At 42.4% G+C, this 26,187-nt stretch overlaps 1 protein-coding gene across 1 annotated transcript in view; it reads left to right on the top strand.

Moving 5' to 3' along the window:
* dhh (desert hedgehog signaling molecule) overlaps positions 1–25,874 on the top strand; it is a 95,770-nt gene extending 69,896 nt beyond the window's left edge. Inside the window, exon 3 of the mRNA XM_078534396.1 lies at positions 21,917–25,874. Within this exon, the coding sequence (XP_078390522.1) occupies positions 21,917–22,587 (671 nt within the window). The 3' untranslated portion in view covers positions 22,588–25,874. The remainder of the gene's footprint in view (positions 1–21,916) is intronic.
* Positions 25,875–26,187: the final 313 nt, after the last annotated feature.

The raw sequence follows: 26,187 nt of genomic DNA, 5'->3' as shown, positions 1-26,187 counted from the left end.
GCCATTCTGCCAAAGAATTGTATGTAACTGGGAGGGGGCTGGGGAGAGAGAAAAAGAGAGAAAATTAAAAACCAAATACCTTAATTAAAAATATCAATAAGGGAAAAGTAATAATCTACAAAGTAACTTTTGTAGATTGGGCATGATGGAAGTCCTCAACAAGGTACTCTGTACTCAAAAAGCCCACATTCTTAACTTAGCAGTTTGTGCAATGGTGTGGGAAGTTTAAGATGGCCCTCTTGTTCCCACAGCTAATGCTTCCCTTACTGAAATAAGAACCTCCCAGATATTTGGTGGGAGAAGGAGAGGATTTACACACCAATTCAGGAAAATGTACAAGGAGGAACATTTGTAACTTTCCCTTCTGTATAGCAAGACAATTCCTGGATGCTTTCTTTGGCAGATCTGTTGCTGTTTTCATTAGACATATGCAAGCATTAAAAGCAGTCAATTCTGGTGTTCAACCCAGTTAAGCAACTAACTTAACCTTTTTAGGCAAGTACAAGGTATTTCAAAAATCAGTGGAGTTGCATCTGGACAGATTGCAAATGATCAGAGATTTTAAAAAGCATTTAAATAATGTGTTGGTTTGAATCCAGCTGATAAGGCAGCTGCTGTTGGAGACTGCATACGGCCCACCCAGGACTGAGAACCAGGGCAGGTTGGAACTATTGTGTATCCCTAATGACGTTATGAGGAATAGGAAGTATTGTGACTGAGAGGGGAGTGGACAACCTTTTTTTCCATCCATATGCTAATACTCCTCACACTTCCTGGCCTCTAGGAAGTGCATGAGAATTCTGTTGACCCTCCCTCCTCTTTTTGGGAACCACCTTAACTCTGTTCTCTGCCTCCGTTAAATAAGGCAAAGTGCTTTTTGACAGGCATTAGCTTTCATGCTACCACTCTGCAGCATAATACATGGGACACCACACTGAGACTTTTTTTTCAGGGACACTTTCTCTCCATCTCTATTGAGGATTGAGACTCATGATGGGCTATGGCTACAAGGGAGCCAGCAATTCTCTGGTATCATACCCAAGTGGCCATTTCTTCATGCAGACTGGGGATAGCAAGTATTCGCAGGTTATTCAGTGAGTGTAGCCCAAATATAAGGTCCCAGCTAATTTAACACAGATTGTGACTCAAACCTGTAACCTTCTGTTTGTGTGACCTGGTTCTTCAATGAGTGATACCTTATCCATTAAACCATTATTGGGTTTTTGGATCAACTAGGTGTCTGCCGTATGCAGCAGCCCATTTTCGAGTTTGAGCCTCCAAAGTATACTACTTAAAAATTTGTACCTGTTTGTTTTCACAATATAGAGTGCATATTTCCTCCCCATGAAAACACAGTCCACTTATAGAACTCCACAGCCTAGATACTGGTTGGCAAAGTTGAGGCTTGGGAGAGAGAACACTGAGCAACTGCTAGAGCTGAACAGCTAAAACTCTGCAACTCACCAGTACAAAGTACTGGCAGCTTCCTGCTGCTTGTCCAGGTAGGACCACTATACCAACTAGGGCATTCACTTGCAAGATTATCTAAGATCAAATGGGAAGACAGCCTCCATTATCAGGTCTTGCACTCTCCAGGTTCCATTAGTGAGCCTGGTTAGCTGGCCAATCACCAGCAGTGCCCTGGACCTGCCTGGTTCAGTTGTCAGATCACCAGCTTGATTCTGAACTTCCATTGCTGTGGGTTTTTTTTTTGTCTTGAAGCCACCTAACCTCTCCCTCACCACCTCCTTCCTTGCCTCCCAAAGGAGGATAGCCAGTAGTTACTTGTTAGACAACTGAAAAGCATGGACCACAGATACCAGCAATATCCCCAAGACTGGCATAGTGAGCTGGCATAGTGAGCAGCACAGTTAACCATAAACTGTGGGAATACATTGCCACCATCCTCTCCTGACCACAGCATAGTTACATAATCCGCCTGTGGAGACTCTGCAACCAAATTACGGTAGGCACCAAGCCCTAGATGTTTGAGCATGTGGTTTCCTACTTGACCTCCCAAGTAGCATTTTCTAGTAACTGTCTGCTCAAATTTACAACAGTATTATAGGACTACTTAGGCAGCTTGCTTTATCCCAGCCACCTTGATGTTCTAGCAATTATATAACAGGCTTATTTGTCATCAGCTTTCTAAAAATTTGGAGCCAGTGTGTCCAAGTGGGAAGGCTATTCAATTGTTGGTGCCTTTACAGCCAAGTCAATCATGTCTTCACTCAATATCTACACTCACTCATTTTCCAGCAAGGTTGTTGGATAGAAATAAGGAGTACAAGCCTTGGTTGTTTCTAACCTCCCTCAGTTGTTGTCATACGCATTCCAGAGGCACAGATACCAATTGTCACCGAGCCATTTACAGCACAGAAGGAGGCCATTTGGCCCATCAAGTCTATTGCTAGCTCTCTGGAGCAATCCACAGTCCCATTCTCCCACTCTATCCCTTAGCCTTGAAAGTTTATTTCCTTCAAGTGCCCATCCAATTTCCTTTGAAATCATTGATCTTCTCTGCTTCTGCCACCCTCGTGGGCAGTGACTCCAGTATATGTGTGTACATTTGTGTTGGATATAAGTCTATATTCCAGTTGAGATCAGGTATCTAGGCACATAACAGGGATCATAACTGGAAACCTCTGGATCTGTTAGGGTCACTGAACCTTTTGAGGGAGGAGGTGAAGCTAAATATTTGCTGAAGCACCTTTAAAAGGAAAAGCAGTTACCACAATAAGACTGTCACTCCTGAATTTTACTGATAATTCACTTTTAAATTGTTAGTGATCTAGAATGTGATTAAGGTGGAATGCTGCTTTCAAAACAAGCCAGGTGTTTCTGCACAGATTCAGTAAGCAGGAATGGTCGGTGGTTAACATTGCAATCTGCTTGCATATCTGATACACTTAGATCTTGATAAATGGGTAACTAATTTGCCAGGAATGTTATTTTTGGGGCAGCCTTTTAATGCAGTGCTTATAAAGAGCCATTTGTAATATTTCTATCTTGACCTATTTAACTATGTCTGCCGCAACTGCATGTAAATGAGAGATTTCATTGCATAAAATATTAACTTCTAATAGCTCAGTTGGTAAAGTCAGTGTGAAGCTGAGCTACACAGGCCAGAAATTCCAGGTTTGTTTTCTGAGCAGGATTTTGGGCTTCTACTGCCCAGAAGGAAAATAACAGTTCAGACCAGTACTCTTAATTTCCCAGTTGTTACTGTTTTTTTTTGTTCTGGGTGGGAACTGAGGCAGTGGGAGCTAAAAGTAGACATTTTGCAGAGGTGGGGTGGAGGGTGGGTGGAGGGTTCCAGGGTTACCTGTCTGCACACAGCAAGTTGTTAACAGGGCTTGTTAAGTGCCTATTGAAGCCGACTGGGATTTTCCAGGCAGCCTCCAGGCTCCTGCAGGCAGTGGGGGCCAGGTTAGCTGCCTGGAGGCGCCTCCTGGCAGCAGACCAGGGGCTAGTGCTCCAAACAGGCCTACAGGCTTCCCTGCCTGTCTTGGTGCAGCAGTAGCTGCAGGGCACCCTGTAAAAGGGTTTTCCCCACTACTGGCCTGGCTGCAAAATCCATTTTTTTAATTTAAGATTTAAAGTTGGACAGAGGGTGCCTCCATTTTGAAGCACCCTCTCTCCCTTACTTGCCCTTCATTCCAGCCTGCTGCTCCTTTCAAGCTGGAACACCTCTTATTGACCTCCAGCTTTGAGAGCCCACCCACTGCCCTTTAATTGAACGGTCCCAACCTCTCTTTCCCATCCCTGGAGAGAAATTCCTGCTGCTAGTCTTGGTTGAGTTACCTAACCTTGGGAGTGATGCAAAATAGTTTCTAAAGCTTGGATTAGGGAGGGGAAAATTGACCAGAGCTAGTTGTCCAGATCACTGTCCAGTGACACCAACTGCTCCACCCACCCCCTCACCAACTGGAAATTGCTGTGGTAAATAAACTTGACTTTCCATCAAGCCATAAAACTAAAATGGTAAAAATGCTGCATTTACTGTGGATACATTTTATAAAATTCAGGGTTCAAAACTTGTAGCTTCATGTGGACAAAATAATCAGGAAGGCTATTAAATTTGAGACATTAAACCCATTTGAGTAATTTTTGTTCACCATTTAGTATCCCTCTCAATTGTCTCTGTTTTACTGATATGGTTGATCATCCTCCTGGGTCTCAAATACCTCATCCTACATGCTGTTTTCCCCCTCCTTGTATCCAATTTCTCCTTCTACCTCTCCTACTGCGCTCTCATTGATTTATAGTCAATTTTCCCCTCCTGTTTCTCCTGAGGCCCAACTAGTCCTTGTGTATGTATGTTATCCTTCCTTCCTGTAACCTCTTATTGTGTTGAAATCAAGACACATCAAACCATCCCCTACTCTCCTTTTCCAGTGGAGCTCCTCAGTGTGCTGTCTTCTCCACACCCCCAAAATCTATGCAGTTTTAAAACCAAGATTTGACATCATCAAATCACTAATTCCTGATTTAACTTGCCTTTTCTCCTGCTTGTTTTAACCTTTTGGTGTCTGATGCCTTGCCCAGCTTTCTGAAAATATAAATTTTCCTGAGCTCTACTCAATTCTCAAAGCTATCAGCCTAACTTTTTGAAATCAACATTGGTTATTAAAATAACTAGACTTTTGAAATCATCCAAAGCCAATTACTGCAGGTGAAGGAGGAAAATCAACTGAGAATGCATTTCATGGGTCCTTGCTAAAAGTCTGCTGCCATGCCAACAGAAGGGGAAAATCTACCCCTACTGGTAGATCAAATTCATAGATTTCACTTTCTCATTTCATTGGTACTTGTATAAACACATTTTTAAAATCAGCAGGATGCGGATGAAATTGAAGTGGACAGTCCATTCTCATTGCCTGCCTACTGCCATTTTTTTCTAAATGGAGTGAGAAATTTTACCTTTGTGCTAAATTACAATAGAAGATGCATGCAGACTGGTACAGAAAATAGACCAATGGAGGCACTGGCTCCCAACACCACATATCAGCTGCGATGTAAGTGATTTATCTTAAATCACTCAGTCCTGGCATGTTTTCCATTTATACATACATCTCATTCCATTGAGTTTTCTCCATCTTCTGCTGATTTTTCTATTCCAAAGATGGTGAATCATCTTGAGGTAGAATGCCAAAGGTGTTAGTGGTCCTGTGGTACCTTACCTGAGTGACCTTTTATCGATGAGGCTTTGGTTGTTCAAATGTCGTAGGGGAGCGGGGGAGTGGTGGTGGGTGAGAGTTCCTAGTCACATGGTGCATTTATTCACTGAGGTATCAGGTAGTTCTACTCTATATCATCATTAATGAAATGTCCACTGTGCTGTTTTTATATTTATTCCAGAAATAACCCTCAACACAACACTACTATGCGATGGGCACTTTTGATGCTTGGAATCAGCTCAATCTATATACGGAATTTAAGTTAACATGAACTATTAACTTACTCACATTACCCTTCAAGTTTGATAAAGTTTATCTTTTTCACTTGTAGAGTATCTCCTCTCAAATTGACCTAATTTACAGATTCAAGATGTATCTAATTAACATAATTGCTTAATGTTATCCTATTAGCATAATTAATATACTCCATATTGCCTTCTTGGTGAAGGTGTCACATTTTAAATCCCTGACTGATGTGTGTGTCCCTATTTGAATCTGATGGTCCCTAGGGGGTCTGTCAATATTAACTGACTTCAAGCACGAGTCATTCTGTCGTTTTTCTAGCTGTAAGATATAATAGTTCTAATGAAGCTAAAAATGCTAACTAGGTTATGGCAATGAACACTTCTCACAGTACTGTAAAATGGAAATTTTGCCATCCACGTAACCCTTTTTAAAAAAGGAAACGGTTACAGAGAATTCCATGTTTGGAGTATGTTCTTTTTCTATATTGTGCACTGGTATAATACTACGAATTGGCTTGGAGGACTTACTGAGCGCACTGCTATTAGGGTCTTGAATTAGCATGAATACATAAAAGTCCTTATCTAAGCAGCTCAGTAATGAGTGTTCATTCATCTCTCTTGTGCTGCTCAACTCAGTCATTTCAGACAATTTTCTCTAGTGTTATCAGCATTAATTGTGTTATGATTTTTTCTTTGAAAAGCAGTGCACTTGGGGAAAACCAAAATGTTGTTAAAGTTTATTATAATTCTCAAAGTTTGATCTCTTTTAAAAAGGATACAGGTGCATGATATGGCACAGTAGCATGTATTGGTTCAAACATGCAATTCCCCACATGTTGAGTCCCTGACCTTTGCTTTGAAATTGGGATACGGCAACAAATGGAGGCTGTGTATGTCTCACTGCAGGGAGGGAAAATCAGAGGGAAGGTCACCTTGGCTGCTCCTGAATATCTCCTGGCACGTGGTACATTGACAGTGAATGTAGCAATTGATGCCCTTTAATCATTTTTAAGTGCAGTAGGAGCTAATAAGATCACAAAGATCATCCTCTCCCATGCATCTGAATAAAGCACTTGTTATCCTTTGAAAAGTATAATGGGGCAAGGGATTTGAAATTTATAAGGGGATGGATTTTGAACCTGTCACACATTGTGGATCAGCCACCCATTATAGAAACCGCCTGATTTTTAATTTCCATTTAAACCAATTAGACACTTTCTATAATCACTGGCTGATCCATAATATCCGTTTCATGCACAGGTGGCAACTTGAAAATCCATCCCAAGGAGTTGGAGATTCTATTTCGGAAGGTAGATCGTGTGGTTTGCATTCATAAATGAAAATGTGCAAATTTTCTTTTTCCTATATTTCATCCTGCTACAGAGAGTCATTTTAGTAAGATCAAAACTGTACATTATAAATTGCAAACGCATGTACCTATGAAGTTTTAATGGGATCTTTTGGGCACCAACACGGTGTTGTTTCTTACCCACAGGGAAGAAGTCCTGAGTCTACAATTAGCTTATCGTCCTACCTAACAATTAGTGTTGGAGGCATTGAAGGAGGGAGAGATGCTGATAATAGATCCTATAGTTTGTGACCTAATTGTAATGCTGTAACTAGTTAAAGACTTACTCGACATGCCTGTATACTTCTGTTCAAACTCCGGCTCTGGCAGATACCCAATCCGCTCGTCATAATGCGGTGATTGTCAGTTCGTAGCCCGGTCACTGTGAGACTCATCACAGCCACATCCTGTCTCCAAGAGGATATTTTAGTGAAGTGTCCTTCCTGAGGGGAAAATTGACATTTCATTCACTCACCTCACAGAGGGGAAAAGCGAGCAAGGAAGGTATAGGTTGCCAATTCCAATTCCATCCCTCTCCCCTTTCTAATTTCAGAAGCAGTAGCAACCTAGGAGGTTACAACCAAAACATTGCAATAACAATAAATCTACATCAAATAAATCTACATCAAAATTAAAACTGAAAGGTTGCCGTTTGCTTTCCCTATTCCTGTCAGTGTGGAAACAGGCCTAGGAGAAGTCACTCTCTCAGTTCTTCGAAGCAGGTCATCTTTGGGTCAAGGGTTTTTGCTGGAAAATGTAGATCTCAACATAGCCTAAAATTAAAAAAAAAACTGAAAATGCTGGAAATACTCAGCAAGTATGGCAGCATCTGTGGAAAGAAAACCGTTAATGCCCAGAATTTTACCAGCATGCATGGGTCTCACTGCTGGGACCAAATGTGGGTCCTGAGTATGTGTAGGTCAACGGCAGGACCACAAAGTGGGTTTTGCTGGTGGCAGCCAAATAAGAGGCTACCACCGGGACTGCCATCCAATTAAAGACTACGGCCTGTCTCTCCAAGCTGCCAGCCCAATCAGAGGACCAGCAGCCTTGGCAGCATCACTAATAGAGGTGACCATGACTGAGGCTGCAGGGAGAAGGTGGGCCATTGTGAAGTTCTTTCTAATATGCTAGGCCCAGGCAGGCAGGTCCTGGTCATCAGAGGGGTGAACTGTCCGCAGCTCCGACACTGCTGCTGGGGATTGCCATTGCAGCCGGGGGTCCCTCCATTGGACATGGAGCATCCGGAAAGGAAGGTCTCCCCCTCTTTTTCCCCTAACCTCCATCCTGGAAGTTGCTGAGAAGCCGGTGTGATGTACTTGGTGGTCTTCCCATGTGGCCGGGGGGGCGTTCTGCCACCGGTAAAATACCAGCAGGGGTGTAAAATGACTGTTAATTGGGAGACAGTGGTGTAGTGGTAATGTCAGTGGACTGGTAATCCAGAGGCTCGGGCTAATGCTCTGGGGACATGGGTTCAAATCCTGCCATGGCAGCTGGGGGAATTTCAATTCAATTAATAAAATCTGGAATTGAAAGCTAGTTTCGGTAATGGTGACCATTAAAGTATCATCAAATGTTGTAAAAACCCATCTGGTTTGCTAATATCCTTTAGGGAAGGAAATTTGCCATCCTTACCCAGTCTGGCCTATTTTGACTCCAGATCCACAGTAATGTGGTTGACTCTTAACTGCCCTCTGAAATGGCCGAGTGAGATGCTCGGTTCAAGGGCAATTAGGGATGGGCAACAAATGTTGGCCTTGTCAACACTGCTCACATCCCATGAAAGAATTCAAAAAAGGCTGATTAATTGGCCACACACCAACGGGTGGCCAAGCAGCTGCTGTTCCTGCCTTTCAAAGTATCCCGTGGTCGTGGAAAGACAAAGCCTTCTGCTGCCTAGCCCGTCTCCAGAAGGCTGGTAAAATCCCAGCCACATCTCAGAGTGATGACCTTTTATCAGAGCAGATGAAAGGTCAATGACCTGAAATGTTGGGCTGGATTTTTGTTTGTGGGTCCGCATCCCACTGTCAAGTGGAAATGCAGCTGGGGAGCCCACACATGGCAGCACTAGAACCCACAGGGTGATTTTTGAGGAACTGGCTGCCTGCGGGAACCTCTTCCAATTAAGGAAGGAGGGTGGCCTCCCAAGGCTGGTGGGCCAGTAGGAGGCCCTCCTGCACTGAGTGATTAACAAGCCCACCATCAAGAGGTAGGAGTTGCTGATGTAGGTAGAAGAAAGAGAGGGCACCTTAATTAATGGAGGTGCCCTCTGAAGAACTTTTACAAGCTTTGTTTAAAATCGGAGACCACGGCTGCCAGGCTATCATTGTGAAGGGGTTACCCCTCCACTGGATGGCCAGTGACCCTATGAATATGGTGGGTATTGGGAGGTTGGTGGGGGTGTGGTTTCGCAGCTGTATGGAGTGCTGGAACCTGGTCTGCCGCTGGGAGGCTGCCTCCAACGCTTGGCTATGTTTGAGCCTCAGCAGGGGGCCCACATGCCAAATGAAAAATTCCAGCCCGTTAACTCTGCTTCTCTCTCCTCAGATGCTGCCAGACCTGCTGAGTATTTCCAGCCTTTTCTGTTTTTATTTCAGATTTTCAGCATCTGCAGTCCTTTGCTTTTGTAATAGCATAGCCTAAAACAGATGCTTTGATGCAGATAATCCTACATTGCCACACTTGTTAGAAGCAGCCCCATTGTCACATTTTCCACAATTGCAGTTGCTGAAGGTAGATTGCGCAAGTGCAAAATGCACAATATATCTGTCTCCATCCTCTTCAAAGGTTCCAGAGCACATTTCTGAAAGTCCATAGGTAGCAGTTCCTTTCTGCTATTTTTAACGAACTAGTTCCTTGTTCAGTTGAATTTCTGAGCTACTTTTAATCATTATTAATCAATCAAAGCACACAGGAATTTCTACCCCTAGAGCCTCATTGAATCTAATTTCAAGTTACCTTTAAACTCAATAGAAAACCACAATCCTTTTCACCTGGAAAGGGGACTTTCATGATTATTATTTTTCTCCTGAGACGGTGAGATGTTAAGGCTTTAAAGACAGATTTTTTGGGGTTTGTATGTGTACCTTTCAATTTGCTCTTTTTGTACACTTTTTGAAAGGTTAAAACAGCTGCTTTATGGATAAGTGCACTGCTTGGTGTGGCACTGCACTGTACAGTTTTAAAAGTTCTCATTTTTATTCCTGGGTCTGAATTTTCAGGCTCTGCCAGGGGCGGGAATGGAGGTGGAGAGGGCCCAGAAATACCGGCGCCAGATGGCGTGCCAGTTTCCCGGTGCCAGATATTTTTGGCAAGGGCAAGTTCGGGGCAGGCAGAGCTACCTGTCCCCACATGGCAGGCAGCCAATTAGGCTCATTAAAGAGCCTTGTTAAGTACGCTTAAAGGAGGCTGACTGGGATTTTCAGTTGGCCTCCAGTTTCCTGAACCAGAGGAGGCAGTTCAATTGCCTGGAGGTGGGCACTCAGTGGTAGGCCAGGGGGTCAGTGCTGGCAGGCCGAAAGGCCCCTCCCCCACCCTGCCTGGATGTGGGTGCAGCCAAAGGTTGCCCTGTAGAGGGATTTTGCTCCCAAACCGTCCCCCACAGTGGTGGCCTGGCTGCTATATCTGTTTATTTGAACTTAAAAAAATGTTGGTGAAATTCTGAAGTGTCCCCTGTTACTTACCATCCATTGCAGACTGCTGCTCCCCTCCATTCAGGAGGCCTAAGGCCTTCCAGCTTTGAGAGCCTGCCTGCCACTTTTAATTGGACAGGAAACCTGTCTCCATGCCAATTAAAGGGACACCCCCCATGAAAATCCCAAAGAGTGACTGTTTCTCTGCCCCCCACCCCAGCCAGGGGTAGGTTCAGGACTCAGAGTCCTGGTTCCTGTTTCTGACCCCTGATGTGGCAGCCCAGCCCCTGATCTCAGCTGGAACAATGGTGGGGTGTTATAATTGTTGTGTGTCCCTTGGCAGGATAGAGGTTGGCATAAGTTTTTCTACAATTAATTCACTTTCCAACAGAAGGCACCAGATAGCTCAAATTTGAACATTGGGTGAGGAAAGGATCCTACTTGGCTGTGATGTTCCCCATTGTCAAATAGTCTGCAAAAGCTTGCTGTTTAAGCTTACACATAGGTACTAAAATTTCACCTAGTTTAGCCTCAGGAAGTACATGATTTTCTTGGCTTGCACTGTCTTCTATAGTACTGGATTAAGTGTCAGCTCAGTTCAGTGGAGTTGGAATGCTGTGGGCTCAAAAATAGTTCATTTGTTGTGAAGCACTTTAGGACCTCTTGAGAATGTGAAAGGTGGTATGCAAATTTGAATCTACATTAACAGTGTTGGTGGGAGGGCCATTATTGAACTGCAGTTAGGAGGCTGTTAGGGTGCAGGAGTCACAATGAGGGGCTCAGGAGGCAATGTGCCAGGTCTGGCTCAGTGGGGCACTTGGTGATTTGTTTTAATGTGTACATCTATCTATATAAAATAGATGTCAAGCAGTACCTTCTGCCAGTGTAGCTGGATCTTTGTGGCAATACTGATATTTTTTTTTGTAGTATGTTGATGAGTCCCAAAATAATTTGGAAACTGATTCAATACTTTAAGATTTGAAATTCAGTTGCTTCTCAAAGGCTGAAATTTGCTTCAAAGATCTTGACAAATATTTCTGTCATCCATAGGTACCCATGTATATTTCCACTCTGTTTGCTTTGAGGGGATTTTATTCATCCCTGTAACCTACAGAATATTTTATTGTAGAGTACATTGATTGTTAGGACAGGTGCAAGATCCTATGGGAATAAAATAGGATTCATTGCAAAGGTTGCTGAAGGTTTCAGTGCTTTGAATCTTATTACCTTCTCGAGGCTTTGGCCAGCAGTCAGCAGATAAATACTGTCAATGTTTAATTAGCCTCCTGCTGGAGTCCACTGGGGTTATTAAACTGCTTAGATTGTAGAGACATGACTGGTTCACTCAGACATGCTAAATTGCACAAGCCCTGTACAGTACTGAGTGGTTTTACACCTCTCAGCTTCAGGATTGCAAATGTGCAATGCAGCCTTTTTTATTTTCTCTGCCAATTTTTTTTTCCCTCCTGAAAATGTTTACATTAAACCCTTCACTGCCTAACCTAAGCAGTCATTATTCATGTGAATGTTGGCAAACTATTTGAGCATCAGCAGCATCACAGCCGAACCCCTCTTCACCTCGCGTTCAGCTGGATTGCGTTTGGAAGCAGAAATGTTGGTTGTTTTCCACACCCCCCCCCCCCCCCCCCCCCACCACCCACCTTAAGCGGAGATCAGTACAGTCTAGAGATCAAAACCTTGGCACACTCGCTGCTTACACTGAGGCATTGGAGGAACCTACCATCACTCTCTGGTGTATACCAGCTTGATCTCTTGCCAAAAACTGGATGAAATTTGAAAAATGAAATAACCAGAAGTGACAAAAAATGAAAGGAGCATTATCAAGCAACAAAACATAGGCTAGAGAGTGAAGGAGAATATCGAAAAAAAAGTAGTTGATCCATGTCCGATTAGACAAGGCCCCCCCTGCCGTCTGCTGGCTCATGCCTCATCCCATACTTCATTCACCATGTCATGGCTTGTCTCAGGTGCTACCTAGTTTTGATATATCTGCTGTTTCCCTGATGGTTCAGTGGGTAAGTGTACCACTCTAGTGTGGTACAAATCAGAAAGGCCGTAGGCTCAACCCTGATTTGTGCTCAGCTCACTGATGTTAGTTAGAACAGTTGTGGCATTCTTTTCCTAAGCTCCTCCACCTTGCTAAAACTCTCCACACCTTCAAAAGCCTGCTTGTTTGACCACATCTTTAATTGGCTACTGTAACTCCTCTCTTTAAACTCCTGCTTGATGCCTGTGTTTTGCCCACATCGCTCTTTGCAAAAAGCACAAGTGTGTTTAATATTCAATCTTTGCCAGATGTTCCGGTTCCATTTTGTCTGAACACTAATCTTCTTTTCAGACAAGTGCTGTAATATAATAACAGACTACAGGGAGCGATTACAAGGCTGTAATCTAATTGGAGAGTTTAAATGACGTTATGAACCATGAAAGTGGATCTCGAGCATTTTTTATTTATTCAGTAAATATTTTTATTGTACTCTCTGCTGTTGCCCTCTCTTATTTTTAACCACTCCCGACTCTCTGCCAAAAGCTATGCCCCAGCTGAGAGGATGATCAGGCAGCCTGTTCCCATGTCTTCCTGATGTTTCCCTGTAAATAGTTTAGGTTTAGGATAACTTGTCATTTCCACCAGCCCCTTCCCAACCCAGCCTCTTCCCCCCCACAAAAGCCACTCCCCGTGCCCCCCCCCGCCGACTTCCTTTTGGGAAATAAGCGGTGTAAGCTGCTCAACTCCTGGCGGTGTTAGTTATTTGCAATGCAAGTATAGCCAAACATAGGTCTCAACCCATTGACCAGTTGCATGTAGGAGCTGCCAGAAATGGTGCCACCGTGTCAGCAAACTACAAGTAGTTCATCAACATTAGTTAAACCTTGATATCGGATTAAATCCTCAGTCATTGTGTTGCAGAGCTTGTGCTGGTGAACTTTTTAAAAAAAAAAACTTTGATATTGGCAGTCTTGCCAGTAGGCCTGTTAGTCTATTGGGATTGATGCGCTCTGAGAAAAATCATACTTCAGCCCACTCTCACTGGATTCACCACCTCAAATTGGTCCTGCTACTAATGTCACCAGTGGCAAGCTTGTTCGCACCAGTACCTAATCCTAATGTTATACAAGTCAGCGTAGCTCTCCAATTACAGCCCATATTTGGAATGACAATCTATTATTGTATTTCTGAATGCCTACTTGAAACATAAAACAATCAAGGTATGAAAATTTCACACAGTCACCATGAATGGAACTGAATTTCTTTACATTCTGGAGGCGGTTTTCCAAAGTGTAGTGTTAATACAAACTATGTTAGTGTTGTGCTATTGTGAATGGTGGTGGACAATTAAACAACTAACAGAAGGAGGAGACTCCACAAATATTCCCATCCTGAATGACGGAGGAGCCCAGCACATCAATGCAAAAGACAAAGCTGAAGCATCTGCAACCATCTTCAGCCAGAATCGCCAAGTGGATGTTACTTACCACTTATCAATCCAAGCCTGAATGTTGTCCAGGTCTTGCTGCATTTGGACATGGACTGCTTCAATATCTGAGGAGTTGCCAATGGTGCCGAACATTGTGCAATCATCAGCGAACATCCCCACTTCTGACCTTATGATGAAAGGAAGGTCATTGATGAAGCAGCTGAAGATGGTTGGGCCGAGGGCACTACCCCGAGGGTCTCCTGCAGTGATGTCCTGGGACTGAGATGATTGACCTCCAACAGCCACAACCATCTTCCTTTGTGCTAGGTATGACTCCAACCCTAGACAAGCTGTTCCAATACAGCTATAAAACTGGCATCCACCTAATAATGTAGAAAATTGCCCAGGTATGTCCTGTCCACAAAAAGCACAAATCCAATTTGGTCAATTGCCGTCCAGTCAGTCTCCTCTTGACCATCAGCAAAGTGATGGAAGGTCTCATCGACAGTGCCATCAAGTGGCACTTTGTACAGCAATAACCTACTCACTGCTCATTTTAGATTCCATCAGGGCCACTCGGCTCTTGACCTCATTACAGCCTTGGTCCAAACATGGACAAAAGAGCTGAACTCGAGGGGAGGTGAGAGTGACTGCCCTTGATATCAAGATAGTATTTGAGTGTGGCATCAAGGAGCCCTGGCAAAATTTAAGTCAATGGGAATTGGGGAGAAAACTCTCTGCTGGTTGGAGTCGTACCTAGCACAAAGAATGTTCAGTACCATTTGCAACCCCTCAAGATACTGAAGCAGTCTGTGTTCATATGCAACAAGACCTGGACAACATTCAGGCTTGGCTGATAAGTGGCAAGTAACATTCACACCACACAGTGCCAGGCAATGACCATCTCCGAAAAGAGAGAATCTAACCATCTCCCCTTGACATTCAATTGCATTACCATCACTGAATCCCCCACTATCAACATCCTGGGGTTAACAATAACCAGAAACTGGTCTGGACCAGCCATGTAAATAATGAAGTTACAAGAGCAGGTCAGAGGCTAGGAATTCTGGGGCAAGTAATTCACCTCCTGACTCCCCAAAGCCTGTCCACCAGCTGCAAGGCACAAGTCAGGAATGTGATGGAATATTTTCCACTTGCCTGGATGAGGCAACAGCCCTCGAAGCTCAACACCATCCAAGACAAAGCAGCCCGCTTGATTGGCACCACATCCACAAACATTCACTCCCTCCACCACCGATGCACAGTGGCAGCAGTGTGTACCATCTACAAGGTACACTGCAGCAACTCACCAAGGCTCCTTCAACAAGCACCTTCCAAACCCGTGACCTCTACCACCTAGAATAACAAGGACAGCAGACGCATAGGAACACCACGTGCAAGTTTCCCTCCAAGCCACAAACCATCCTGACTTGGAACTATATTGCTGTTCCTTCACTGCTGCTGGATCAAAATTCTGGAACTCTTCCTAACAGCTGGATATAGCTGCACCAGATGGACTACAGCAATTCAAGGAGGTGCCTCATCCCAACCTTCTCCAGGGCAATTAGGGATGGGCAATCCTGGCCTTGCTAGTGACACCCACATCCCATAAAACATTTTTTAAAATCATGTTTCTAATAACTATTATAGCTATATTATGGTGATACAATTTCCATTTTAAAAACTGCATACATAAAGGTCACAAAAGTGCCCTCTATTACTACACCATCGAGCAGGCACGACTGAAGTTGACAGGACTCCAGCTACACGTTTGTGCAGCACTTGAATGGTTTACATATCTGGTCCATAGTTCATTTTTGGAGCAGCCATAAGATGATGGTGACCCTCCATCAAAATGCCTGAATATTGCAATTACCCTGAGGGCTCAGTTGGTAAGTATACCTAGTCAACTAATACTGAGTAGTACAGATGAAGCTGGTCCTAACTTTAATTCCTGATTTATCCCTGGTTAGCTGATCTTGGCTATAGTGGTGATGGGGCCTTTGGGCTTGGAGCCCTTAGCCTAAGGAGAGCAATGATTACTCAGGGTTGCCAAACCCGAGTAGTGTCCAGGGACACCATCAAGCTGGCAAGTGTGTGTGCACAGCTACGAGGCAAGGACGGATTAGCTTGGTTGCACCATCCACCTGATACTTTAGACTCGCATGTGAAGAAAGGCATGGATGAGGTACTGGAAGGATGCAGGCAGTATTGGAATTGTTCTTCACCAGTAAAGGTTTGGGTCTTCAGGAGAGAAAGGGAGAGAAAGGCAAGGTATTGGAAGGAAAACAAATGGCTTGACTCACCAGCAAAATATTGACAAATTACTACTATTGAAAATGGGAGCTGTGGAGCTTTCTGCCAGTGGTAAGCCCCCAGTGTGTGTCAATTAGAAACTTTTTTGTTCTCTGCAGGTTCTTGTGGTAAAATAATGAGAGCAGCTGAGCGTGATGTTCATGCAGGGATTAAAGGGTTTGTGGTGTCATTGGTCCATGTTTACCAAGTTCTTGCCTTTTTGTTGATTATAGAAAATTTCTATATTCAGCAATCAATTGGCAGTGATTGTAAGGCAATGATGTCAGTGAAGGCCAAACAATGGCACAAACCTGGAGGGTTAAACTAAAATAAGATTACAGTGTTAAAATTGCTTCCATATGTGTTCATGGGGTGGGCATATTCTGCTTTGTGTCCTTGTCACTGGCAATGTCATGTCAAATTGTACTGGTAGTTAATACATGAGGACGTCACTACTTTTTCCAAATGAGAATCTTCAATTGATTATTGGAGATGTCATTTTTTTTCAACGCAGTAGGTGCTGACTTGAGTACAACCTACCCTGCTATTAATACTTGACATTACAGCGTCAATGACCTGAAGTGGGATGTCCTCGTAGATCATGCATGTATGTAAAGGGTTGGAAGAGATTGTATTATTTTGAGTATCTTAAAAGAACCACTCTTAGTTCTGATGATTTATTGTTTTTTTACAGAAGGCTGATCAGACCTTTTGTGGCATGTGCTTGCCAGGTTTTGCATTTTAGTCTAACATCTGGGTCATCCAGTCAACTGGCACTAATCCAAAAGCCAGCTTTGAAGATAATATATAGAGACCAAAGTTCTTACGATGCTCTTGGGTTGGGCAACTTAAAGATTGCAGATAAGGACAGATTTGCGTGAAGGATCCGTTCTGAGAATACACCAGCCTGATCTTAAACAGTATTATTTATTTGTGAAAGGTGGTAGATGTTATATAGAACATAAATAACAGCTGAGGTTACAAAGCTGACATCCTGAACCACCAGAGTGAACTTCAAGCAGTTCATACAGTTGTCAAAAACCCGTGATTGTATTACAGGCTTCCAGGCATTGTTTATATTTTATAATAAATAATATATTCGGGGCTAGAGGGTGAACATTTCTGTTGGTTTTTCACATGAAGCTTTTAGTTTTGTTACCTACTCTATGGCCACCCAATTTTGACTTGTGATTGTACTTCATTTGGTAGGAAGTGGAGTTGTTTAAGGGCATTTATGTTATAAAGGGCAGGAATGCTTAGAGGAACAGAGAATTTTGCTGAGGAAACAATGAGAGACTATGGTAAGTTCTGGTTCCTTCCAAAAGTGACTATTTCCCACAAGTGCAAGTTCAATCAATTGGTTTAGGCCAGCAACTCAACCACACCAAGCAGTGCAGACAGGCCCAAATCAAGTTCTTCCAGCAGGAGTAACTGGATAGTGATTGGAGAACTCTGTTGTTTTTCTGCTTCTTGGTAAGTCAGGGTTGCTGGCGGCAATTGTTGTGCCCCAGCTGATGCCCTACCTAATATCCACAAGTTCAATACATCAAAGCTGGAGGGAACTTGATCTGTATGGCTCAGTACCACACTGGGGAGTCCATCCACCCACTGAGCCGTGGGTTGCTTCACACACCATTGGAATGTTTTAAATAGCTCTATCACTATCTAGTCATAAAACTTGGTGCATTAAGTAATAATCCTTTTATATATTTTAATCTTGGAAACTGGCATAAATGGTTGACCCTTTTTCAGGATGACCAATAGTTATTTTTATTGGTGTCTTGAATCACTGGGTAAGATTCTGATCATTGTTTCAAGGCAAATATTTGAAGCTCTCTTTTTGAGTCATAGTGATATCTAGGGATTTAATTTTCTAAATTTTCTTTTTCTTCTTGCTATCTTTTGATATGTTCACTGTAACTGGTGTTTTACTGTCTTGGGCTGGTGTGGTTTTCATTTGGGAATTTGTAGTAAACATGCACACTCATACCACACTATTTACAAATATAAGTTATAATTTTTTTTAAACTTAATTATGATGGCAAGTACTTTTTAAAAAAAAAAGTTTTCCTCCCCACCCCCACAACTTGTCTAAAAGGATTAACTCTTTTTCATGGAGTAAGATGGGATGTTATAGGACCAAAGTCATTAGATTAGAGCTTTGGTAGGGTATAGTCCTATAATGTCCCACCTTAGTCACTATTAATCATGTGGAATCCCATTCAACTATGGAAGGCACCAAAACTGAACCAGTCCTGTCCTCACCTGCTATTCATACACACACATTTAAAACAGCACCACTGGATTGCAGCTGGAAGCAGGAACCCTAGCTGAGGTTAATTGAATCACCCTACATCTGCCTTGGCTGATATCGGCTAACTCTGCACACACTGACAATCGTGCCTGGGAGCTCCTGTCTGCATAGGTCAGTTAGTCACTAGGACTATTTTTAACCCAAACCTGTGTGGAGTTGCATAGGGTAGGAAGGTAAAATATAAAAAAATCCAAGCCCAACAAATCCACTTCTGATTTGAACTGAGATACGCTGGGGTGCATGTGTGGGCAAGTGACCAACCTGCTCTCAGGAGGTGGAGCCCTCACTTATATATCAATGAGTCTATGTGCCTCCAATTTTAGCTCTCTTGCCTGCTTTAATGCTGGTCGGCTGGGCCTTGAGAAACCTGGCAGTTGAAGGGAAGTGAGGATTGCTGGATGGAATAGGTAATTGCCTTTACAGCACTGCTTGTGGGCCAGGAGGAGTAGGAGCACCAAGCAGTGGCTGGGAAAAGGATTTCAAAAATGGTGATTGTATCTTGCCATTAAATTCAGCAGGACCTGAGTGAAAACAGTTTTTCTGGGTTTCCCTACCACTAAGCTGCCCCATACCGTGTTCCCTGTAAATATCAGGATCGTTGAATTTAAACAATGGGTCAATATACTGATGCAGTTCACATGCTGGAATTTTAACACATCGAACTGCAAAGTGACATGACATGGGTTTCTCCACCCCGGAGCTCTCCACATGATGTGCGTTTCCAATCTTGCCTACCCATCATGGAGAGACACCAAGTGAAAAGCATGTGCTTTTGCAGGGTGAAGGAGACAAAATCAAAGTAGCTGTTATCAAGTATTGCTTACATACCTTTTATCCAGCCAGGGATACAGTGACAATGTCAGAAGCCTGACAGAAAGTCATGCACCTGGTTGCGAAGAGCAGAGAGGGCAATAACGACTGAATTTACAAACAGAAATTTTACTGGAGCAGTTTGGCCTCACTGGTGAATGATTGAGGACGGTAATGAAATTATGATCTTTTAATAATTTTAATTTTGACCAGAAATGGTAGATTAGCATTGGATTGTTGGAGTCACAGTCCCAGTGCCCTCGAAACAAAAATAGGATCCACACTGGTCAATTATCAAAATAAGCCCGTATTCAATACAGGTATTCAACACAAGTTTCAAGACACACCTCAATGCCATTCATACATTGAACCCAGCTACTCCTGATCCCCACCCTTCTCATGTGCCACACACCAACTTTTGTGGCCTGAGCAGTTTGTAAATTTGACTGTTTTTGCAGTGTTTCTTAATTTGATTAAAGGAGGATTTTTTTTCACATTCATTTTAGCTTCCAGGCATTAACAAAAATGACTTACAAATAAATTTGGCCCAGGACCTCAAAAATTCATAATCCACTATCATTAACTAGTTTAAATTGTGCAATCTTAATGTTGTGACTTCTGTCAGCCACACTGGTACTCTCAAAAAAAAACAGCTGTAAAAGAAATCAATACATTTATCACTCTTTTTTTACTTTCTGTGCAGTGGTGTTCATTTTAAAACATTTTATTTTCTTAAGTAGTGCTGAGATTGCTGCTGAAACTGCTTTAGAGGAGGTATGGGCCCTACCAGTTTCAAAGAAGTGAATAAATAGTGATGTAAGCAGGGGAAAATGTTCCCTGATTGACTAGGCATAGGGTACAGGATTGAAATTCCAGCAACAGTTGGCAACCTGTAGATGTTCCTGCAGTTTTCTCATTTAATCAACATATACGAATTCAACTCTTTTTCAAAGTCTCAGGGTAATACCAATGTAAAAGCAACTTCCTCTCTGTATAGTTCCACAGGTAAATCCACTGCCAAATCTGGTGCTGACCAGGTCAATGACTCATCTCTACTCTTAGCTAATTTTAATCACAGCAGTAGTTGAAGCATTGCACCTCTGCATCGTGGGAAGGGAAAATGGCTCCTCGTATGAGCTATTGTGTAGCCTTTAGTTGCCACAAGTCACTGAGTTCAGGAGAGCAGGAGAAAATTAGTGAGTACTTTAATAAAAAAAATTTTAAAAAGTGCTTTGAAACAGCAAGTCTAGAGCAATACCAGCAGAAATATGCCAATATGCTGCCTGCCTTTCCTCCAGTCTAGCCATTGATCTCATCGAATCACCGAATTATTACTGCACAGAAGACTATTCGGCCCATTGTGTCTGTGCCGGCTCCATCATAAAAACAGGTGGAGAAAACCATTAGATCTTTAAAAAATAATAAATGAGAGGCTATCAATCTTGAAACAATTGTTTTTCTTTAAGGGCAAAACGTCGCCTTTCAAGCAGTTCATATCAAAACATCGTATTTTAATTCTAATATCACAGAATTTTAATGGCACAGAGGGAGGCCATTCGGCCCATTGTGTCTGCATCGGCTCTCCAAATGAGCATTATGACCTAGTGTCATTGCCCTGCCTTTTCCCCGTACCCCTGCACATTATTTATATTCAAATAATCATCTGATGCCCTCTTGAATGCCTCAGTTGAACCTGCCTCCACCACACTTCCAGGCAGTGCATTCCAGGCCCTAACCACTCGATGTGTGAAAAAGCTTTTTCTCACATCATATTTGCATAACCCTTCATGTTGCTGCCATACAAACCAAAAATCTCTGAAAATGTCCCTTCAGATGGGTATAATTGGATAAATAAGATTTTTTTTTCACTCCAGCGCATTCCAGTTGATGGATTTTAACTGTATTTTCTATGTATGTTGCAGTCTTAACGGCAGAAGGTTGATTGCCACCTTTAAGTCCTCAATAAATCAACGACAAAACAGCAGGAAAAGACTCTCCTGTGTCTAATTTTGACATTAATGACCTAATTCATGGTGACCTAGTAAAGTCTGTTCCTGTTCAGTGAATAACCTGTTTCCCACAAAATTGATTTCATCTCTCAAGAGTATTCAATGGGCTCCTTCAGTTGTAATGAAGATATTCACAGTTTTAACATGTATTGGGCTGCTGGCAGAAAGTTACAACTATGCTGAACTAGAAATGATGTTTTTAGTTCAATGATTTTGATGACGTGGGGATGTTAGGTAACTCTTTCTTTTCATTAAGTTTATTTATTTGTCATTTCCTATCCCTTTTCCCTGCTGAAGGCACAAACTCATTCTGGTCACCCTTCAGAACCTCTCCTAAATAGGTGGTCTTGACATACAAGTCCAGACAAGTGAGCATTTCTCCAGCTATTTGACTGTGATGGGCAGCACAGCCTGATCATACCCACACATGCGCTCTTTCCCAAAAAAAATCACTAAGTAGCAATCCAGAATGGGGAACCCTAGCTAATTACTTTCCCTGCCCCACAGGCCCAGAGTGCTGAGGCTATGTATTACTGTTTCAATTAAACTTTTTAAATTGTTTTAATTTTTATTTTCACTGAGCTGAGGAACTTAATTTAGTGAATAAGTACTGGGTGTTTAATCCCTGATTCTTTTTATTTTACAGATAATTCATTGGCCACCAAAACAGGTGGCTGTTTCCCCTCTAAAGCCATGGTAACACTGGAAAATGGGCAAACTCGGGCTGTGTCAGAGCTGAATCCTGGGGACCGGGTCCTAACAGTGGATGCAGCTGGCAAGGTGGTCCCCAGTCAAGTTCTGCTCTTCCTTGACAAAGAAGAAGAGCTGAGGATCTCTTTTACTGTGCTGGAGACTGAAGATCCCCAACAGCGACTGGAACTCACGGCAGCACACCTCATCTTTGTTTCCGATAATAACACAGACAGAATGGAGAACTTTAGGCCAATGTTTGCAAGTAGAGTGCGAACAGGTCAGTTTATCCTTGTAAGGGAGGTTGGCTCAGGCCGGCTGCGTTCATCTAGGATTAAAGCTATCTATGTGGAGGAGGACATTGGTGCCTATGCGCCACTGACGTCTCATGGCACACTGTTGGTGAATAATGTACTGGCATCTTGTTACGCTGTGATAGAGAAGCACCACTGGGCACACCTGGCTTTTGCACCTCTCAGACTCTTTCACTCATTGACTTCATTGTTACCAGCCCTCCACTCTAGGCATGGCAATGCCACGCAGGAGAATGGCATCCATTGGTACTCCAGGTTTCTCTACAGCTTAGGCAAGAAAGTTTTGGACAGAGAAAAGTTTCACTCTTTATGAAGAGTTGCAGGAGCAGGCCGGCATGGCCGGAGGGAGGTTGTGGATGGAGATCCAACCTCGGTGTATCTGTGATACATCAGGTCCATCTACATAAGTACCTACATGGTCTTCAGCTTTAAGTGGCATTGCGGACTTCTAATTCTGTACAAGGGAACTCTGCTCCCCAGGGATAGAATTTATTTTGTGTGTCAGTAAATATACATTCAAAATATATTTTTCTACGTCACATATATAACTTTTAATTGTCCCTCTGAATGTGTATACTTTAAATATGTTGCGTGGTTAATGTAATCTTGGTCAAAAACAAACCAGTTTGGGGAATTATTATAAAGTTTATTTTTATACTTCTGAATTGTAATATAATTTTTTTGGGATAAAGTCAATATTAATAGAATTATGTTGCAGTATTTCTAATAGTAATGATCAAAGTATGTTATAATGTTTTGTTAATTTAATTTTGTTTGTTTTTATGGAACTAAAGTCTCTCTGACCCTCTTGAATTTTGTCTCCGCAGCCACTTTAACAGGAGTTGGGTCAGATGGTGTTGCTCTCGCTTGCTGTCTCCTTGCAGTTATCTTTGCCTCTTTCCTTTTGTATGTCTTTTTCTGTGTGTTTATCTATATATTTAACCTTGTGCTCTTCCCCCTTTTCTTCTCCCTCTTTCACTCCTCTTATTTCCATGTTTTATTCTCTTTATATCTGTTTACCCATATGTTACTTGTCCCTCTATTTATATTCTATATAATTTCCTCTGTTTATAGCTCCATGTCATTTTCTTTACATCTGTATTTTTTTCTGCACTTGTTTAGTCACTTTTCCCCTATCTCGCTTATCTTGAGTTTTTGTTCCCTAAATCTCTCTCACTTGTCATGTGGGGAGTTTAATTAATGTTCAATTGTTTTAATCTGAATCAACTTCAATTAACCTGCAGATTGCACTATAACCTAGCTGTGAACTGGTCCATACAGTACATACTTTAGATTATCTTATGCATGTGGTGTTGTAAACCTCAAGGCAAGAATGGAGCAGGAAATTTGACTTTATATCAACCTGATCAGAAACTATTTATATTGCAGATGGTTAAAAATCAACATGAGGAGTTGGGTGCTTTTACAAGAACTCGTGCTGAAATAAATGTGCTTCATTTTTATTTAAAATAGCTGTAATTACAGAAATCTTTCAATATTGTGTGTGTCTCTTTTTGTCTCACTGTTTCTTCCTGTTTCTCCGCCCCCTTCTTTTATTGTGTGCCTCTTTCTCTCTCCTAAGGTTTATAGCTGTTTGCTGATGCTTTTAACTGAATTTGTACGTGCTTTACTGCATTTTTACACCTGTGAAATCAGACTGACCTCCTGGCGCACACCTGCACCTTGACTATGCTGTTTAGATAGAGCACTGATTTTCTTGCAAAATATTAACTAACTACTTGCTGCTGGCAAACAGCATACTGTTTCTGTGCAGAGCAGCCAGCCACTCCCAATGCTGCCAGCTGGAAAGTTACCACTTATCAATAAAATGCAATCCCTCCAGTTAATGAGTAACCCAACCTCGGATTTCCTTTTGTTGGACTCCTTGTATCTTTCCAATGGGTTTGTTTGCACACTGCTGTCTGTATTTGAGGGCTGCTTCATCTCCAGAGAGGCCCTTTGTGCCCCCTATTACAAGGCTAAAACCCTAGGTGATGCACCCCATTCTGTATTCCATTTCTCACCATTACTTCAGTTTAACCCTATGGCCATTGTTCATGGACCAAAACAAGACCAAATGGACAGCTGGGACCATGGTAGCACTATCTGAAGAAAGTGACTGGGAAGGTTTGTATAGTGGAAATAGAGATTGTGGAATTTTGTTTGCTTACCTTTGAGGGATTTTGGAAGAAATTCTACAAAACACTCTCATCCAATAATCAAATATATTTAGTAGAGGGTCAAGTAGATGATTAATGGATTATACCTGGTCTATAAAAGGTGCAGATCTTGTTCCATGATTTATTGTGTTTTCCATCCCCTCCCCTCTCTCCTTCTGAAGCCACAAGTACATGTTGGGGGAAAAAAATCCAAGGATGCCTCCCAACCTTGGATAGCTTGTCCAGGTGACCACTAGTCATGGTGAGCCTAGACAGTGAATGTTGACAGCCTATTCAAGCATAGGGACAACATTGCCAGACCCAATTCTGTCCTTGCCCAACATCCATCAATGTGCCGGGAGGAACCCTGACTTAGAATATAGGAATGGGAGCAGACCATTCAGTCCTTTGAACCTGTTTTGCCATTCAATTAGATCATGGCTGATCTGTGTTGTCTTCAATCTGCCTTGGTTCCAACTTAGTTTGTCACCCTCCCTAGTGTAAAGATCCTGAGATCAATTGTAGCACTTTTAATGCAACCCTGGTGCAGATCAGTCAACTCAATACAAAGATTAGGATTCAAAGCTGGGCCTTCAGGTCCCTAAAGCTCCATTCTACTCTCTTATGCTCTAAAAACCACAAAAACAAAAATGCCAATTTGCAGATCATGACAAGGGAAGCAGTTACTTTATAATAATTTAGCATAAAAATAATTCTGACCTATAATTAAGATCACTTAATTTTTCTCTTTCTGTTGCATTCTTAAGCTTCCCTCTTGTTTCACAGTCAGTTCACTTTTCATGTGGACAGCACAAACATTTTCACATTTTGTCAGAGCTGTGCAAATCAAGTTAATTTGCTTCATTTCCTGTGGCAAATATAATGGTCATTCTGCCTGACTTTTCCGTTGATTTTACTTGTGCTTTAAGGCAAGGAAGGTCATTGCTGGGGAATTAGGCAATTGACCAAGTGCTTTCTGGATAGTTGTAGGACCACCAGCTGCAATGCAAAATTGTCTCCCGCAATATGCCTTAGCCTTAACTTCAGAAGAGCATTCCCTACTCTGATTCACCTCAATGTCTTCAGGCTTAGGGAAGCAGGAAAAAAACAGCCAGGATTCTCCTCCTGATCTTTATCCTGTTGGAAAATCTGCATGTGGATGTCAGGATCACACTTGTAGTTGAATAGCCTGTGAGCACTAACTTTCTGAGCTTACACATGAATAATCATTTGGGTGAGCTGTGAGAAGGCCCCTGTGGAGCCTACCCCAGAAGAGGAGAGAACATTGGGGAAAGATAACATTACTTCTGGTTTGAAAAAGCATATATAGGAGATACTATATATCAAGTTGTGGAATACGATGTTTAGTCCAAGAATAAAGGAGACAAGATGTCACTCCCTAATTGTATACGTCTCTTTCATGAGTGGAATAAACATTGTAACTGACTACTTTGTGTGCAGAATCTTCATTTCTTGTAGCATATTTCTAGGGTTGTTTCTTTGAAGAGAAACTTACATTTCGAGAGTCTAATTTTGGTCTACTATGGTAAACTTCTTTTGCTGCACTTCCCAGCGTACCAAAAAGCTGAGGGACAGTCCCAATTGAAAACTTTTTTTTAATTCATTCATGGGGTGTGGGCATCGCTGGCTAGGCCAGCATTTATTGCCAATCCCAAATTGCCCTTGTTCACAGGGCATTTAAGAATGAACTACATTGCTTTGGGTCTGGAGTCACATGTAGGCCAGACCAAGTA

This window comes from Cetorhinus maximus, chromosome X, assembly GCF_964194155.1.
Source record: "Cetorhinus maximus chromosome X, sCetMax3.hap1.1, whole genome shotgun sequence".
NCBI classification, from domain to species: Eukaryota; Metazoa; Chordata; class Chondrichthyes; order Lamniformes; family Cetorhinidae; genus Cetorhinus; species Cetorhinus maximus.
The sequence above is the reverse complement of the archived record's forward strand: the minus strand, read 5'-3'. Positions and strand labels throughout refer to the sequence as shown.